The 20701-nt window shown below is 32.6% G+C and overlaps 1 protein-coding gene across 1 annotated transcript in view; it reads right to left on the bottom strand.

Annotated features, from left to right (window-relative positions):
• Positions 1 to 18068, bottom strand: part of LOC127735061 (nucleolar protein 4-like) — a 65208-nt gene extending 47140 nt beyond the window's left edge. Inside the window, exons 1-2 of the mRNA XM_052245159.1 lie at positions 17373 to 18068; positions 4263 to 4406 (exon numbers count right to left, since the gene is read on the bottom strand). Of these exons, the coding sequence (XP_052101119.1) occupies positions 4263 to 4406; positions 17373 to 17657 (429 nt within the window). The 5' untranslated portion in view covers positions 17658 to 18068. The remainder of the gene's footprint in view (positions 1 to 4262; positions 4407 to 17372) is intronic.
• Between the last annotated feature and the right edge of the window lie 2633 nt (positions 18069 to 20701).

Genomic DNA, 20701 nt, shown 5'->3' with positions numbered 1-20701 from the left:
TATGTGTTAACTTTCATAGACCGTCGCCACTGTCATATACAGTCGCCACTGTCATATACAGTCGCCACTGTCATATGTGTTAGCTGTCACAGGCGCTCGTCACCTGGCATATTTGTTAATTGCCAGTCTGTGATCTCCTTTCATATGTGTTAACTGTCAAAGTCTGGTATCCTGCTTGTTTGTTAATTTGTTCATTGTCACGGTCTGTCTCCACTGTCACAAGTGTTAACTCTTACAGTCATTCGTCACATGTAAAATGTGTTAAATGTCACTGTTAGTCGTCACCTGTAATAAATGTTAACTGTCACAGTCAGTCGCCACCCACTGTCATAAGTGTTAACGTCACAGCCAGTCGTCACCTGTCAAATATGTTAATTGTCACAGTCGGTTTTCACCTGCCATATATGTTAACTGAGGGGCCTGATGGGTTATTTTGGTTCTTCGTGATCGGCGCATTTTCGCTATCGTGATCCGTTTTTCTACGGATTTATTTTTTTTTATATTTTCGTGATCCGTGATCATGGAAATTTATTTTCTGTGAATCGTGATTGACAAAAAAATCAACTCGTGAATCGTGATGAGACCCCCTCCCCCCCATCAGGCCCCTCTTAACTGTCACAGTCAGCCGACATCTGTAATTTGCGTTAACTCTCAAAGTAAGCCGTCACCTGCCATAGTTGTTTAACAGTCAGTAGTGTCACCCCTTATATGTGTTAACTATCACTGTAAGTCGTCACCTGTCAGTAGTGTCACCCCTTATATGTGTTAACTATCACTGTAAGTCGTCACCTGTCAGTAGTGTCACCCCTTATATGTGTTAACTGTCACTGTAAGTCGTCATCTGTCAGTAGTGTCACCCCTTATATGTGTAAACTATCACTGTAAGTCGTCACCTGTCAGTAGTGTCACCCCTTATATGTGTTAACTATCACTGTAAGTCGTCACCTGTCAGTAGTGTCACCCCTTATATGTGTTAACTGTCACTGTAAGTCGTCACCTGTCAGTAGTGTCACCCCTTATATGTGTTAACTATCACTGTAAGTCGTCACCTGTCAGTAGTGTCACCCCTTGTATGTGTTAATTATCACTGTAAGTCGTCACCAAAAGGACCATTCCATTTTGAAATGTTTTCTAGAATCTTGATTTCAAGAATAAGGAAATCAATTGTAATCAGTTATAAATGATATCTCAATTATAATAATTTTTTGATTTTGAGATTTAATAAAGAGCATTTAAAGAAATCCCGTATCATTCGTTTCCTTCAATTTTCTTGTTTCGGCTCTTTGGCTGAAAAGTCATATTAAGAGAAATGTGTTATGTGGTGTCATAACAGGAAGCCAGTTGAATTGTTCTGTCATCTTTTTCAGTGGTTTTATCCTAAACAGTTGAATATTCACCAGCCTGGTGTATTACCAGAAGATATAATTTGTTGAACTCAGTTGAACATTCACCAGCCTGACGTATTACCAGAAGATAAAAATTGGTTGAACTCAAGTGTTTATGATAAACTTATCTAGCTAAATAAGGAAAATCGTGTCAAAATATCATGGCTATATTTGTCGGATTTATAGATAATCCGATTTTTATTGAGAACTATCCATATAAACTGCAACGAGATACTAGTTACCGATTGTACTGTTACTTAATCAGAACAAGTGCAAAGCCATGAAAGTCGTCTTAGTAGAGTAAAATGAAATCATTTTTGGAATATTACCCTGATTAAAGTTTAATGTGGAAGTTAACAAAACAACTCTGATATTGATAGGGGATTCAAACATATGAGGGAAGTGGTCGCAATTTCCCTCTCAAAAACTTGCTCCTTCTATCAGACCAAGGAAGTACTATAGTCCTTTATTTGTTGTCAATATAGTACTTTACTAGTTTTCAATATAGTACTTTACTAGTTGTCAATATAGTACTTTACTAGTTGTCAATATAGTACTTTATTAGTTGTCAATATAGTACTTTACTAGTTGTCAACAAAGTAATTTACTTGTTGTCAATATGGTACTTTACTGGTTGTCAATATAGTACTTTACTTGTGGTCACTATAGTACTTTACTTGTTGTCAATATGGTACTTTACTTGTTGTCAATATAGTACTTTACTAGTTGTCAATATGGTAATTTACTTTATGTCAAAACATTACTTTAATGAGTCTTCGGTTTTCAAAAATCAAGGAAAAGGGTTTATACTTAGAACGTACACTGGAATTGTTAATATTTTTTTCAGATTCCTTTCACAGCTGTTCACGTCTGCGAGTAAAACGTTTATGTTTCTCTTGCAGATAGCCCGTGTCTATAATGTCTTTCCTCAAACAGAATATTTATGTACACCTATTAATGTAAGTGTGAATGACTTTACAATAAAAGCTGCGACTGTCTGATATGAGATATATTAAACGAAAAAGTTTAATAATTCGTTGACAGCGGCATGTCGTTCGATACTGAGGGTTTAATTTGACCAAATTTGAACATGTCTGTTGGTGATTAGCAATGAAATTACCACCTATGGTATATTGTAAATTTCGTAACACTTTCTGCTAATGGTAGTGACATATATGCAGGTGCCCAAAGCCGGAAAGTTAATTAGCGGGTCGACAGAAGCCGTTCAAATATTCTTTGTGTAATTGTAGTTCATATTCTATAAACTCATAGATCCTAAGCTGGAATCAAATTTAATATCTGTCATTCGGATTTAAAATCGCTGATACAGAATAGTTATATTTTGTGAAATTATACCACCAGTCAAATTACATGGACATTTTTTTCTCATGGATGTTTAAAAAATTGTTGACATAGAAACATTAATTGCTTTTTACATAGAACGGCTTTTCGACCTTGAAATTGTTTTGTTTTCTTTGAATTGTCAAAACATTCATTTATATTTATAAAATGTGTACGTGAACCAAGAAATTTTCTTTTTAGTCATTTTAATTCGATGAATTTTCAAATAACTGCTCTCGGACATTCTTCTTTTGTTACTTTTGCCTTATGAACCCCGTTTTGTTTTTATGACAGACTTTGTCAAATGCAAAACTTGTCTATTCACCATAACGACTGGATTATTCGGAAAACAGCTCCTCGTAGTATAAAGGTCTAAGTAGTCGGAAATCATGTGAAAAAAATTTGTTTTAATGAAAGTATTTTCCGCCGCAATATAACCCATGTGTGTTGACCTCTATCGATCAATATTCATGTTAAAATCTATGATATTCTTGAAAAAAAATCTCTTCTTCTTTTATGAAATATCAATTTTATTTGTTCACAAGAATAATCAAAGCAAATAATCTCAAAGAACTCATTAGAAATGGTAAGTTATTAACAGTAATATATCTTTCTCCATAGAATGTAAAAGACATTTAAGGTGAAAATAATAGAACTATGATCAGCGATTGGTAATCAATTAAAACAATTTATTTACAATGGTGTATACGTCCTACTGACAAATATTAATAAATAACAAATATGAATATCAAATTTAAAATTTTTGAGTTATCAACACTCGTCAGCCGTTTTATTCAGTACTGAATCCGTTGAATTCGTTTAAATACTTGCAATAAAAGAGAGGCGAATGATACCAAAAGGACATTCAAACTCATAAGTCGAAAATAAACTGACAACGCACTGGCAATAAAAGAACAAGTCCATAAGACAAACAACAGTATACAAAACACAACTTAGAAAACTAAAGACTGAGCAACACGAACCCCACCAAAAACTGGGGGTGATCTCAGGTGCTCCGAAAAGTGAGCTGATCATGCTCCACAAGTGGCACCCGTGTGTAACATAGATAGGTTCGTTGAGAATAATTGTGCTGAAGAAACTTCGAGTAAAATATTGCTTTTAGATATAGGTATACTAGATGCATTTCGATTGTGAAAGATATTTTAAGCAAAATAAAAAAAAAAGCAGATTTTTTCAATAAAATTTTTCAAGACACCTGTAAGAGGCAAACAATAACAAATTACTGCTTTTTCTTCTTCTAAAAACTAGAAAAATATGTAGGTCTTATATTCGTGACCAATTATGATTCGTAAAGACAATGTACGTGTATTTTTTTAATTAAAAAAGCATGAGATTGTTTTGATAAAATATCACCAAAAATACCATTTACTGCACCAACATATGCATATGTTTTCGACGGAGTTTCGGCAAACCGCCTGGCTACAGGTTTGATTGCTTAATTGAGCATAAGCTCTGTTATAACCTTCTTAATACCTACTGTAGTTTTATAACAACATAAACATATTTTTGACTTACCGCTCGATATGTTCTTTTTTGTCCTGCGTGCTTTCCGCCGCGTCCATCCATCTCCACGTGTACTCCATATATGATGTCAAAGAAATCTTCCACTATGGCCACTCTTTTGTACTCTTTGCTAGTATCATTACTGTTAGAATCGGTCTGGAAAATAGAGATATTCAAAATAAGAATCATGATAAAATATAACCTTGTATTAATGATCGTTTTTGCTGTTTAATTTCTGTAAGAAGGCAAAGACTTTAAATTGGTCATAGGTCAAGGAACAGTAAATGAGCTATTTCACAGATTTTGGTAAAATTTTGCATGCAACTTTGGCTTGTTGTTCTTTAACTGAAAATCGAAAAAAAAAACAAATTTATCTCTTTTATTTTCTGAAATACTACTGATTGAATTCTTTCAAAATAGGTGAACATTTGTATAGAAAGCAAAGAGAATCGGCGAAGATCGTTCTTAAATCTGTCTTCATATTTCCAATGTATAAATTTTTCTTAAAAAATCTATATATTGTTGATACATTAACTTCCGTTTTAATGGTAAAATGGTTTTAATTTTTCGTAAAATAATAATAGGGTCACCGAATTCGTTTACGATTTACATCATTCAAAGTGGTGTTCTATGTGAAAAAATACCACAAAACGTAGAAATAATCGTAACGTCATCGCGTTGTAAGCCTTAAAACGCCGATTTTTGACGTGTTTCACTACCAACTAGGTTCAAGCTTGGTTCATACACCAAAAACGAAGTCTGAGATCTCAAATTTGAGAACGTTTATTCCTACATCGTTTAAAGAAAAGATCGTAGAAAAACACGCCTCAAATACGAATGCACCATAAGCTGCTACTGTTGACAACACGGTTTCCACCGTGTATTGGCTTCCGAAATATAAATACACCTTGTATCAAGTAGATGTTCAACTACACAGTTTTCGGTTCCTCTGAATTGTCCTGTTATAACCAGTAAGGAATTCGTTATAAAATCTTGTGGCAAAACTTAATTTGACAGTGGTATAAACTATTTATGTAGCGTCAAAACATAATGCAAGTCTAGGATAAGGAAACTCTTTTTATAAGTCTTTTGGTCTCCGTTGACAGTTAAGATTTCTCTTCTCTATATAAAAATAAGGTGATGTGGTATGATTGCCAATGAGACAACTGTCCACCAAAGTTCAAATGACGACGAAAAAGCCATTATAGGTCACCGAACGGCCTTCAACGATGAGAAAAAACCAATTCCGTATACTGGCATCAGGTATTAAAGGTCTCGGTATGAGAAATGGGAAAAAATCAAAAGAGAAATTAACGGCCTAATTTATAAAATACCATTTACGAAAAACAAATAAGACAGATAGACATGAACCAACGACAACCACTGACTTGCAGACTCCTGACCTGGGACAGTATACTACATTTCCACATAATCTTATCAAAAAGAAATTTTCCTAATTAACAAAATGTTTTTTTTTCGAAAAATCTGGAGGGATCTGTAGTAATATCTAGTGCAGTTGTCACAATTCCTTTATAGTAATAAAATTTGCAAAAATGCACTCACTGCAAAGAAATTATTAGTACAACAAGTTTTTGCTTGATAATGTTTTTGTTTGTTTTGGAGAAGTGTTTGGAATTAGGATGGAAACTACCTCTATTGCAGATTTACTACTTTAAATATTTAAGTGAACATTTTTTCTTTAATAAAATCTTTTTTATAGCAGGAATATAGGTATCATAAATTGGTCAAAACTTTCACTGATCTTTTCAACAAATATAGAGATTTATTGAGGAAATTTCACACTCAGCTTTTAACGACACCATTTATAAAGCGAACACGTTTATGAACAGTTTTTTAACTTTTTCTTTTTGGCTCAATAGACTTATTGACAAAGGTTGTACAAAATGTTTTTCTGCATTGAATTTCAGTACAGTTTGTTCTTGGCATTCACACGATCTTGTCTCTCTGTACAATTTTTTAAAGTACGTTGAGCTTGCTTTCAGTGACTGTAAGCTTTCTTTATACAGTATGGCATTGATTTGATTGTCTGGTTAGGTGATTTCCTGTTCAGATTTTGATTATTCGTTCTTTTATAAACCTTTTGTTAGTTCTCGTTTAAAAAGGGGGAGGGTTGAGATTTAAAAAAAACTTAACTCCGCCGCATGTAAATGTATCTATATTCCAAGTCATGAACTCGTTAGTAGTTGTCTTTTTATATATTTTTTATTTTATTTTTTTTTTGAAGAATTTGGAAGACAGATCTATAATAGTCTCCGTTAAGTTTTTCACTTCTTTTTTGTAGACTCGGGACAATGTTGTTGTTTTGTTTCTATAGACTCGGGACAATGTTGTTGTTTTGTTTCTATAGACTCGGGACAATGTTGTTGTTTTGTTTCTGTCGACTCGGGGCAATGTTGTTGTTTTGTTTCTGTAGACTCGGGACAATGTTGTTGTTTTGTTTCTGTAGACTCTGGACAATGTTGTTGTTTTGTTTCTATAGACTCCGGACAATGTTGTTGTTTTGTTTCTGTAGACTCGGGACAGTGTTGTTGTTTTGTTTCTATAGACTCGGGACAACGTTGTTGTTTTGTTTCTGTAGACTCGGGACAATGTTGTTGTTTTGTTTCTGTAGACTCGGGACAATGTTGTTGTTTTGTTTCTGTAGACTCTGGACAATGTTGTTGTTTTGTTTCTATAGACTCCGGACAATGTTGTTGTTTTGTTTCTGTAGACTCGGGACAGTGTTGTTGTTTTGTTTCTATAGACTCGGGACAACGTTGTTGTTTTGTTTCTGTAGACTCGGGACAATGTTGTTGTTTTGTTTCTATAGACTCGGGACAACGTTGTTGTTTTGTTTCTGTAGACTCGGGACAGTGTTGTTGTTTTGTTTCTATAGACTCGGGACAACGTTGTTGTTTTGTTTCTATAGGTAGCAATACACAGTTAGGAGTTTGGTTTTGCATTTTGGCCCCGGTGGATTTTTCAGATATGAAAGTTATTGTGTAATAAAATTCATTTTTAGACAGCTGAGTACTAATTTAGCCTTCAAAGGTGGTTTATAAGAACATCAAGATTATTTTTTACATGTTTTATGGGCTATTTTCTGTTTGACTCTCCGTATTTTCATAGCTAGACCGGTCATCGGTCCAGAAATTAATGTAATGTTTACAAACACTTTTTTTCTACACGAAGTTTTTGACGCAATTTTACAAAAAAATGAGACGAAAGACATATGATTTTCATTGGATTTATTGAAAGATATATGTAAACAGTTTCAGAAAAGGTATTACTTGAAGTGATTGAAATTCTACTTTTGGTCAAATTTTGGGGAAATATGTGACATCTTTTCCCCCCTTTTTGCTATATTTTATAACAAAAAAATACAGATTGTTGCCATGGATACACCAAGGAGAAATTATATTTTACCATTTCATATACTGGATATGAAATCTATGGAAGATTCTGATTACATACATATGCACATATATGACACAAACAGTAAGCTTAATATTGCAAGAAGGCAATGAAAAGGGGATGGTAAAATTAATGAGGGAAAATTTTAATATTTTTTCCTAACTGTTTATTGCTACCTTATGGCATACTTACCAAGCTCAGAATTGTACAATTTAAGACTTTTCATACCACAAATCTATTGATATTTAGATTCTAAATCAACTTCTGATGGGATTAAGTGTTTAAGAATGACAATACATGTCAATTTTATTGTTTACAGTCCTTAGCAACCAAAATTAGACATTTTGACACAAAGCATATAAATGTACTCTATTTGCTTAACCCTTGCTTCTGAAGGATTGCGCAGTATGTAGTAGCCTAAGTATTGAATGTTTTGTATTTTTTCTTGCGAATATATCAAATTATTATTTTTATCAAGATTTCATGTTATATTTTGACATATATTAAATGTATAGTTGATTCAGCTGTAAGAAATTGATTCCCCATTACCAAGTGTTTTAATCAAGTCTTTGGTATACATTAAACATAAAGATTAACATTTTCATGCTTGAAATTGTTAAATTTTGTACAATTTTGCATCATCAGAGGTTTTATAAAGATTTTCAACATTAAAAAACTGACAAAAGAGGTATAGTTTTTAAGATTTTGCCAAAAATTGAGGTAGAAACAAGATTTTACACTTTGACTTGGCACCTTTCTTTAAATCAGTTTTTGTCGCGTTTCAGTGTCAACTGCTAACCTTCATAAAATATTCATTACTCAACCAATTTTCAAAAATAAAAGGCCATTTTACTCGTTTTAGCTAGCAGAACACAGAAAATTAGTTAAAGGGGAGAATTTGAAAAAAATATTTACTATTAAGGTAGCAATACACAGTTAGGAGTTTGGTTTTGCATTTTGGCCCCGGTGGATTTTTCAGATATGAAAGTTATTGTGTAATAAAATTCATTTTTAGACAGCTGAGTACTAATTTAGCCTTCAAAGGTGGTTTATAAGAACATCAAGATTATTTTTTACATGTTTTATGGGCTATTTTCTGTTTGACTCTCCGTATTTTCATAGCTAGACCGGTCATCGGTCCAGAAATTAATGTAATGTTTACAAACACTTTTTTTCTACACGAAGTTTTTGACGCAATTTTACAAAAAAATGAGACGAAAGACATATGATTTTCATTGGATTTATTGAAAGATATATGTAAACAGTTTCAGAAAAGTATTACTTGAAGTGATTGAAATTCTACTTTTGGTCAAATTTTGGGGAAATATGTGACATCTTTTCCCCCCTTTTTGCTATATTTTATAACAAAAAAATACAGATTGTTGCCATGGATACACCAAGGAGAAATTATATTTTACCATTTCATATACTGGATATGAAATCTATGGAAGATTCTGATTACATACATATGCACATATATGACACAAACAGTAAGCTTAATATTGCAAGAAGGCAATGAAAAGGGGATGGTAAAATTAATGAGGGAAAATTTTAATATTTTTTCCTAACTGTTTATTGCTACCATAGACTCGGGACAACGTTGTTGTTTTGTTTCTGTAGACTCGGGACAACGTTGTTGTTTTGTTTCTGTAGACTAGGGACAACGTTGTTGTTTTGTTTCTGTAGACTAGGGACAACGTTGTTGTTTTGTTTCTGTAGACTAGGGACAACGTTGTTGTTTTGTTTCTATAGACTCGGGACAATGTTGTTGTTTTGTTTCTATAGACTCGGGACAATGTTGTTGTTTTGTTTCTATAGACTCGGGACAATGTTGTTGTTCGTGTTATTGGGTTACTCTCCCATTACGTATACAGAACATCTATCATAATTCATTCATAAAATGTGAATATAAAGAACATTTAACTTTTAAAAAATCCAAAAAGTAGATTATTACAAAATAAAGATTAGGTATATGTATGATAAGAACACAAAAGTTTAAACCATCATGACCAAGTAAAATTAAGGTTTGTATTCTTGATGATCTCCGGTCCTTTACAAAATACATTGCTTTGCATTTCTCAAAGAAGATAAATGATTTAGAAAGACTAACGAAAATAGATCTCTGCATTATCCACGTCTTCATAGCTAAGCAACGCCATGTTATAATAAAAGTCTAATGATAACAATGTAATTTGACGTATGTACACAAGCAACACAACAACTCTAGAACATATGTATGGTCAGTAAAATATGGACTATAACAATATTGCCTTCAACAATGGACAAGCACCTACGCTGTAGACATTCCCCCTAAATCGCTGAGAGTGTACATAAGTTGTGTATATTTCAAACAGAGACGACCAAATATCCAATAACAACGCACAACAATGGACAAACAGATGATGAAAAAAACAATCCTGGCTATGAACATGCACATAATCATATAGCGGGCTAAACTAGTCTGGGCCCATTCCACTCATTTTTATCAGTGAACGAACACAATCATGCTTTTAAAACACACAATATCAATCAAACTAGAAAAAGACATATTTTTTATATTTCACTATAATTCAAAAATATAGGTATTAAAAAATGAAAAACCTCAAAAATGATACAAACAATGCTATATAATGCAATTTCAAAGAATGTAGGCTCCCAATAACTGACAACAAGTTGAAAGTACTTACAATCTCTCAATTATAAATCATACCTTCTTACACTCTAATAGTTATATTACTAGATGTGGCCTTTTATAATATTCTATTAGCGATATAGTAGTATGATTTATAAACAGTGAAATAATAGCTATTGAGTGTCCCTTCTGGATTTTAGCTCCAGGTAAAGACAAATTGACAAGCCTGTTAAGACGACTGTCTGTTTTGTAAATATTATTGTTTTTAATCTCAAATAAATGAGCCTACGCATCGTATATCAATAGCCAGTTTTGTTTCATGTCCCAAAGTCATTGTTTTGCGCTGAAACTCATTTGGATCCCGGATTCAGATCACCTGCTACCCGATACGATCCCACGAAGCATTATTACCACGACTAATAGTTTAGTAATAACCAGCTCTGTTTGAAGGAACCTGAAGTCAGATAAAAGAGGCTCTTATTGATCTCGGTCGGACAAATTAAAATACACTCGTATTAGAGAACAAAGATTTCTAACTAACTCCATCATCCCTTTAGAAGATGATTTTTATTAGAAAATATAATTTTGCAGAAAACATCAGTATCAAATTACCGTCCTAAAATTGTTGATGACAGCGTCTTATTGAGGTGTTTGTCAAAGATTTTACCTATTTATCAAGGCTACGTTTTATGCAATTTAATATAAACCATTCTGCTCTGATTTAAGCTTTTTTTTACATTCGTAATTTTCTGCTCTGAAAATGAGATTTTAACAATTTTTGTTTCAAAAGAATCTCCATAAGTGTGATGACTCGTCAGTTAAGATAAACCATTTAAATTGTGACTTAACAGTTCATACAATAAATGAACGGAAAAATACAAACACTAGCAAATATATAAGATTGCATATTTAGAATCAAAATACAATAATCACAGGGGCGGATCAAGGGTCCGAGGAAAGGGGGCGTGATTGTGCAAAATGGTAAAAATACCGCCGAACGTAGCGAGAAGATTTTTTTTTTGGAATCAAAGGGGCTACATACGCACTCTAAGTTACCCTGAATTCGCCACTGAATGCAGGCATGACTTACAAACTTAGCAGGTGTAGTTGGGTACACACATTTAACATCTAAGTTTATCCTTTTCGAAGATCGCAAAAACTCCACATCAATACAAAACAACATAAAGCAACAAAAATCAGCAAAAACGAAAGGAAAGAAAAACACACTAACTTTATAAGTTTGCAATAGATATTTCATCATAACTATCCTTTTAATTATTAGTCTTTTTTATATATATATATATTTGCAGGCAAACAAATCTAATGATTTTTTTTATGGATTTTAAAGAATTAAATAGTTTTATACATTGCACGGTCACTCTTCAAAATGTGGCTGTTGGTATATATGCCATTGTATCCTATATTATGCCATATATCGTCTCGTACACGGCGAAGTGTTAGAGGTTAGTAAAGTTCTATTATTTATACAAAAAAAAACGTTTACACTTTAGGGAGCTACCATTTGATTTTTAGGGGGGGGGGGGGGGGGGGGCTAGGATGAAATTTGAAAAAAATAGGCAGGACAGGAGTTTTGAGTAAAAAAAAGGCAGGATGAGCAACTTGGTAAAAAAAAAAAGGCAGGATGACAATTTGGTTAAAAAAATTCAGGATAAACTAGTAAAAAAAAGGCAAGACCGAATAGAGTAAAAAATAAAAAGGCAGGACAGAGATTACAACTAAAAAAAAGCAGGACAAAATTTTTCATCCTAGCCCCCCCATAAAAATCAAATGGTAGCTCCCTTAGTGTACACATATATACTGCAGTTAACTGAGTTAAGCATTTATAGTTAGTATTTTTTTTTTATATCTAATGTTACTTCTCTTTTTAGTACTTCTCTTCTTTCATTCCTATAATTTTCTTTAATTCAATTCGTCGCTATGGTGAAATAATAAATGTCATTGTAATAAGTCTAAAATTACCAGAAATGCCCAGGTATCCCATGGAAATAATATAAATTGTGTTTTCGACAAATCTTATTAAAACCTGGCATGTGTTTTACTAGTATAAAATGATCCAGTTCAATTTTAACATTTATGAAGTCAAATTCATGTATTTTTTAATGTAACTTTATTGCTTTGTACAATAAATTCTGTAATGATGCAAAATTAAGACCGAAGGTTAAGACGTTGAGAAAAACGTGTAGACATATTGAACCTGGATTACATATTGTTTTACGAGGAAAGGGGGTGTGTGTATTTTTTTTTTCATTGGTGGATTTTAGTTTAAATGATGAAACTTTTGCAATAAACATTGCGCAATATTACTTATCATGGCTAGTTATACAGCAGAACACGACAAAGAGAATTTGTATATGACATAAAATTTCAAATCAGAGATTCTTATTCTAAGACAAAAATAACAAACGTTTATCGTTAAAATACAGATTTGAAAGTAAAAAAAAAAATAATCATTTATTCTGTTCTAAACACTACAGGAAGCCACGGTAACAACATAGAAGTTGGTAAAGGATGTACCAAAACAAAATATATTACAGAACGACATTCATCTTAAAAGTACAACAATAGTTTGTTGATATCAATTTGTTCTTTATTTAACGAAAAAAATCGTTCTTTCTGAAATGACTGAAGCTTGATATATCTATTCCCGAGAAGTTGATAAGACAGCCATGGTTATATTATTATATGTATTCGATATTCGGTCCTTCCGACGGTTAACCGCTTAACCATTGACAACACTATCATCGTTTAACCATTGACAACACTATCATCGTTTAACCATTGACAACACTATCATATATTCATTATACTTGTGCGCATAGGAGAAACAGACAACAGTGTAAGTCTTGTAAGTCAGTAACTAGGAGGAGAGTTATAAAAATAAATTATTCCTAGACCAAATAGAAGAAAAGAACGACAGAAAAACGAAGAAGATCAAAAACGAAAAACAAAGTATGAAAAGGACCAGAAGTAATCTACCTGCATTCAGTTCTCAAAGAAACAATTTCTCGTATGCCATTCTAAACGGAACATGACACTTGGTTTCCTTTTAATAATTTGAAATCTATCCATATGAAATGTACTGCTAAATTAAAACTAGAGTGACTTCCACAATTCAAGTATTACCCATTTGGGGTATGTTTTATTTTCCGCTACATATTAGAAATGAAAACTCCTGTTATGTGATTGGTAATAAACATTCCATGACCATTATTAATATCACAACGTAATATAACAAATGGTAGAAATTTTAATATTTCCAAGTTTTGATACCTTAATGTATGTTTTGTAATGTAGGATTTTATGTTCAGATATAACGATCGGTTTAAGCAATGGATTAAGAGATGGAAAGAATTACAATGTGCCACTCCTGGGTCTCGTCTTCTCCGATTGGTGAATCCGGATTGTGTTTCCAGTGTACTGGGACGCATCAAAATTGTTGTAAAACAATTAAAGGAAATTGGAACGAAGAACAAGCGGCTACATTGCCCCGTAAACGAAACTTAATTCCTCTGTGGGAAATTTTCTCAAAGTTTCAGTAGTTAATACGTCATTAAAACGTAGCTTAAACTTAATAGAGAAAAATTGTCACTCTTTTTCTCAATCCTGATTTTATTTTCTGTCGGGAGTACGTTTTAGTATGATGTACAAGAAAATGATAAATTCTTCCTGATTTTAGTCGTTCATAGATCTGGGAAAATATTATTTAACGACGTAGGCGAACTGTATAAACACATTAACAAAGCCAAAAAATGTTTTCTTTAAAATCCTGTGGGAAGTTAGTGTGGGAAATTAGAAGGTTGGACATTTCCTTCAGGTTTTTTTATACAGACAAATGATCAATATCTTATTTTCATCTGAAATCCAGTGTAGTATATTTATTTAAAATATTTGGATAATAATTTTTTTTAAAGTTTGTAAACAAATTGCAATTCTTTAAACACAATTTTGTTTCATTTGCCAAATTTCTACCAATTCAAATTTACATAATGCCTTCTGTAACATAATGGTTCAATCAATTTATGAATTACGGACACCAAAGTTTTCTGAAAGTTGCTATCATGTCAAATCAGCATTTTTTTCTTTTGTAGGAAGGTTCGGTTTGCTCTGGTGATCAAAATACAGCATCACTAATTTAAATATAAATACTTGAACAGCAAGCATACATTTGGTACAAAAATATAGCTTACTGATACAGTCAAAACACACCATAAAAGTCTCGCTGTCGGTGTACAAACGCATGAAAATAATAGCAACGATACGGGTTTTTATCTTACTTCTTACCTGTGTTGACGGATATGCTGCAAAAGCCATTCATATTGGTTATCATTTGAATTGCATAAAAAAATCACGTTATGAAAAGGAGATTGGTAAGTATATATTTAGAGTTGCTCGTGTTGTTGGGTTGCTACTTCATTACCTAAACAACTCGTCTCAAATTAAATATATGTTTATATATATTTTTTCGTAATCTCTACATATAAATGTTAATATGATTCAAAGGAGACGAGGTGAAAACGTCAAATTAATAATTATATACCTTTTAAAACGGTATGTGCAGTCTTCTCTTAAAAATTTAGTTATCTAATGTACCATCCATTGATCTTTTCTTTTCTTTTGGGGTTTGTTTGTTTTTTGTTGTTTTTTCTTTCTTTTTTTTTTGGGGGGGGGGGGGGGGGTATTTTCTAGAAACAAAATAGCTTTTTTCCGAAAGGAAATGAAAAAATAGTTTGTTTCCAGTGAAAATAAGGAAAAATAATACAACATTGAGTAAAAAAGATCTTTTTTTCTGTTTAAAATCTATAAAAAAAATGTGTTTATTTTATATTCGAATTGTGTTTTGGTATCCCCTCCCAAAAAATGAATAAAAAATATGTAAAACAGAAAACCAACGCCCACAAGGCGAAAGGTCGGTGCCTTCGTATACCATTGCCTTTTAGATGGTTTTATAATCTTGCTTTGAATAATTATTAGTTTCAACTATTACTAATATGAGTCAATATCGCTTTTGTTTTTCTTTGCAATTAAGATAGTTTGAAACATTTATTTGATTCAATCAGATTTTTCTTTAATTTCTTTTTTCGCAATTACGATGGGCGTACTTGTGAAAAAAATAAAACATCTGCAAAATCTACAATTACTGCATCACTCGTTGAAGAATATGCTTTATTAACTGTTGTTGTTCAAAGGAATTATATATAAAATGGTGACAAAATTATTTTATTTTCTCCTCTCTCCAAAAAACATCCTTGTACTAGAGCCTTTCTTTTTTTTTAAGTGGTTTATTTAAAGTTCATGTTAAGAGAATTTGTACTGCAACGGGATAGATAACCAGGAAAAAGGACGGATGTTTAACTATCATCTTCTTTCCGGTTTTGACGGGACAAATAAGATAAACCACGGAAGTGAGATGAGTATCCCTGGTGATAGAAACCGATTTATTTTTGAAGTCCCATCTGAGTTTACCGGATGATAGAAATTAAGTATCCATGGAAACATAAAGGCAAGGTAACCAAGTTGTTTAGATGATGTGACAATACCAGAAGTTTCTCATCGATACAAGCCCTCGAGTTGAAATGAATCTAAATAATTACTAATATTTTCTTCTGCTTCTTCCTTTTTACTCCTTGTCCCGTTATATCTATTCTAATTAATCATTGCTTTTGTCCCCTGGTTTCTCATTAATGAACTATTTTGTCAAATCATTTTTGGTATCCATTGATTCATTCGCTTTCAATATCCTTTCTTACTTTTCCAACCATATTTGACGACATGAAAATTATATATCTGCCTTAACAATTCCTTTTGTTACAAATATTAATCTGTAGGCCTAATTAGCCCGAGTTCTGTAGCAGGTAATCTTTTCTCCTACAGAAACCAGGAATCAGCACGAGGCGTTTCCGATTAGCTTAGACTGGCCGCGCACCTGTCCGTAAAGGTGATAGCTATAATATATATCGTTAGCTATTGTAATTACTTATCTGATACATATACCTGTTTCCAAGGTAACAAAATCTATAAAACCAAAACGAGCAAGAATACTGTCGAAATAGAACAGCAAATGCGTGTTAGTTAAAAAGTTTTTTTTTAATAATATTTCTTAACACAATCAAGATACATTTATATTAAGTTTAATTATCAGTCATATTTTTTTTAATATATAATGGTATACTTTGACAGTTTGCAAAAATAACTTTAATATATAATTGTTATGGGACGGGGTGTTAAACTTATGTGTTAATGGCGACGTATATAAATAACAACAAATATGGCAATGGAAAGGACAAAGGACATAGTTTGACCACTCATGTAACAGTTTGCACGTATGCAATACAAGACACCTGCCTATTTTCCTAGCTGTTCATTCATTTTTGTAATATTGTCTTTCTATTCTTTCAAAGAAAACAGTTTCCTTTAAGCATCCATTAAAATATATCTTGTTTTTGATCAATAAAGTGGAGTTTGATGAGAGAGTGGTATCTCAGTCAGTTTTTAGTTTGATGGATAATATAGTTAAGAGTGTCTTAGCGTGAACTTAATTTCGAGTCATGGATTTTTTAAACTCTCGAGAGAATTTTAGGTATTAAATGGGACAAAATTTCTCATCACTGGGAAGCAAAAATCCTGGCAGTGGTGACAGTCATATTGATGTCTGCCATTATAAGGCTCAGAAGTGTCCAGTAATGAGACACATATAATATTCTACTGTCCGGTCGACCGTCAAACTAATTTCGGACATTAGTATTGAATAAATAGTCGCCCTGTATATATACAAGATCGATGCTATATACATTCAAAACAACGTAAAAAGTCTGAGAGATTTTGTGCAGTTGGTTGAGACCTGACTGAGTACATATATGTAAGCTTCAGGATATCGTGGTCGGATTAAAGTATATAAATATATTACTATCATATTGCGTTGTTTAATGTTTTAAATAATTATTTAAGTATCAAATTTGTTTTATTTCAGAAATACATATATGAATAAAAAATGATTTCATTAAAATTCAGTTAAGCAATAAGTCATTTTTTCAAAATTTGAAAGTTTCAGTACTTACAACAGGTTTTGTTGGAACATATAAACAAGTTCTCGACGGGTCACTGCTATCTACAGGTCCTAAACGGAATCCTTTTGCTTTAACCCAAAATCTGAATTTAGAATTTCCAGCCGTCGGAGGCTCATCTCCAGTCAGGATATCTGTAATCCGTTGGTACTTTTTATGTGTCACTGTTTTTGTTTTTCCGCTGTCCCCATAATTCTGAATGGCCCAGTAGTGGAAAGATTCAAACATTTCCCTTTTTCCCTCGTCCTTCAGAGAGTAAGATAAATTGTCACTATCCATTTGCAGACGACAGCTTTCAGGACGGCAGAAGATTCACGTTTAGGTCTTTATTAGTAAGGCGGGACTTGCGTACATCGAGCAATCACGTCCAGTAGTAAAGTGTCACAAACATAACGGATAACTTATCCACATGTCCAATCACCAGTTATAGGTAAAAAAAATCCTAATTATCAAAACCAATATGATATTTCTTCTGTGGATGTCATAAATGAAGAGTTATACATTAATTATTTCCGCTGTCTGTAGAGAGCATATTAACAGTGACAAAACTGCATATCCTTTTTCTCGATCGATTGATTTTAAGTCGAAACTGGACATTTTTATAAATATCTTTAAAGTACCTAAATTACTCATAAAATAAATCCTACATGTAGTTGTTGTATATATACATATTTATTTGTTATATAATTAAAAAGATGTCCCAGTCATTACGAAATATCGATTTTATATCAAATTAACCGGTAAAATGTCACTAGTTAGTTAGAACAAAGGTGGAAGCTTGTGTAATTTGTTTTATACTTTACTTATATTGCCACACTAATAATTATCAATAATTTATTATGATTCAGATTCAGATTCAATATTTTATTATAGTCTCACCACATATAAACATGTAATAAAATTCACCGGATAGATATATAAAACAATTAAAACATTTACAATGTATGCACCAATCTTAAAAGGGTTTATAAAATGCGAGACTTTTAAGACATATTATATATATACATTTTTACACATCTACATTTTAAACAGTAATACAGTTAAAAATAACATTGAACACCCTCCCCCCCCCCCCCCCCCCCCCCCCCCCAAAAAAATGATATTTTTTTTCCAGAAGACTGAAGGTAACGTTGGCATAATTAAAAAAATGAAATAAGATATATACGTATGAAAAATGGTACAGTAACACCAAAACCAACACGATTTGTACGTAAATGTATTTCACTGAATTTGGAATATTTTAAAACGACATACAACCATATGGGCTCTGGACGATAGTTGTCTTGTTGGCAATCACACCATATCTCCTTATTTTATATACATTGAACTAAAACATTCCCAGTTGAAGTTTATTATTAAGATATTATCACATTAATTGAGATTTTAATATAAATTTTGGTGTTTTCCACTCACTTGAGTTAAATTGTGTGGGATATTTTGGTAGCAGAGCGTCTTAATTGAGGATATATCTACTTACATACCATTAAAGTATTTACTTTTTTGTTTTAACATCTGGGAATAAAGTACATAATCAGCGCGGGACACTTCTTATGTCTACTTTCTCTGTCAAAGTTCATAATAAGTTCAATAATCAATGCCTGGTAGCGAAGAGGGAGAATAACTTTAATGTGATTTCTCTGTGCAGGACTAGGACTGTGGGTCCGGTTCAATTTTTTTGTATTCCTCGATAATATTGGTTAGCTCTAAACACTTAAATATTTATAGTATCCATCTAAAACAAGCACATTGTACATATATAGATACAGGAAATTTACTGATGACAAGGGTTTGGTATCAACAAGACATTATGTCTGTTCCATTTAAGGAACTACGTCAGTATTTGTCTTTGTTTATATGTAATTGGTTTTTTCCATTGAAACAATAGGTTCTGATGACTTTATTAGTCTCTGTTAAGTTCCTCGACAACTTGCGAAGAATCGGTATAGTCTAGAGCCTGACATTTTGTTTAGACATTTGCCTTTTTTTGAAGAACATACGTTGACCTGTATATGATTTTTCTTGTCTTATTGTGTTGCTGGAGCTTGTGTGACATAGAAGAAAACCACACTCCCTCTTTAAGTAGACAATAGCATTTACAAATCGTATATATTTGCCTTTTCTGATCTCTTTTAGTGCAAAGAAATGTTTCCGGTTCAGGTTTCCTTTTTTGCAGTTTGAAAGTTTTCGTGCTAAGCAACCAACAACCAACCTGTACTTTATAACCTTTCAGGACTCAAATTTATGATTTTCACATTTGTATCATATGGTTAGATATTCTACTGCAACGATATTTTTGTGACTTGTAAAACTAAATTCTCCGGAGAACCGAAAATTGAAGAGACATCTTGTGGTCTTGTCTAACGTTATTATGTTTCATCTAGTCGGTCAAATTGCCTTGATTATCTTGTATAATTGTCAGTGATAGACGTCTGCATGAATACTGGGACGGGACAGGAACATCTCAAGAGACGAAAACACTTAGTGTATTCCGAACACCACTGGCAAGTAGTAATTTTATTTACTAGGTTCAGAGCGATGTAGATGAAGGCGTCCTAAACAAGCTAAAAAATCTATGGATAGGTATACCGCAGTATGACTATACTTCACATTATTTAAAACATCTTCCGACTATTACGTGAGGTTATACCGGTAACTATTCCTACATACACAAACTTTTAAATGCTTAAAAAAAGTTACAGTTTGTCTTTCTTCCGTTCGTCTGAGAAATTTAAATACTTATTAACCTCTCACAAAACTGCCGATTTCAATTAAATTTTAGAATGAGATTTCATAAAATCTGTGGGGAGTGTTGTTTCTGATTTTGTTTTTGAATGCCAACATTCAACCATCAGCTTGTAGTAGCAAGCACATTTTTGCCCTGCTTTCCAAATAACGTGTAATACCTGTATAATACCTGTGTAAAATATTACAACGAACGCAGGTTCACAAACACGATAATAAACAATACCACATTAAAGATTGCCTGCAGTTTCCTAAAGTCCCTTCCTATATATAATCAAGTCTTGGGTTGTAAAATCGGCGTCTGTTTTTGGATTTCATGATACGTCAAAATCTGGCGCAATGCCCGTAGTAAAACTTGTCAGAATTTCAATGCCGAAAAAATTCCCAAAAAGAAACATGTTGTCTTGTTTACAATTGAAGATAAGCGAATAGCATGCTAGTTGTTATGATTGTTTGTCAGTTAAAACTAGAACGATACCGGTATTAACCGTAAATGATTTAGCCTTCTTCGGCATGTTTGGGCGCACAGTGAAAACGTTTCATAAGTGAAAACGACTATTTAACAAATTCATCGTAGGTAT

The sequence above is a fragment of the Mytilus californianus genome, unplaced genomic scaffold, assembly GCF_021869535.1.
Source record: "Mytilus californianus isolate M0D057914Y unplaced genomic scaffold, xbMytCali1.0.p SCAF_1, whole genome shotgun sequence".
Lineage (NCBI taxonomy): Eukaryota > Metazoa > Mollusca > Bivalvia > Mytilida > Mytilidae > Mytilus > Mytilus californianus.
This window is presented reverse-complemented; position numbering and strand designations above follow the sequence as displayed.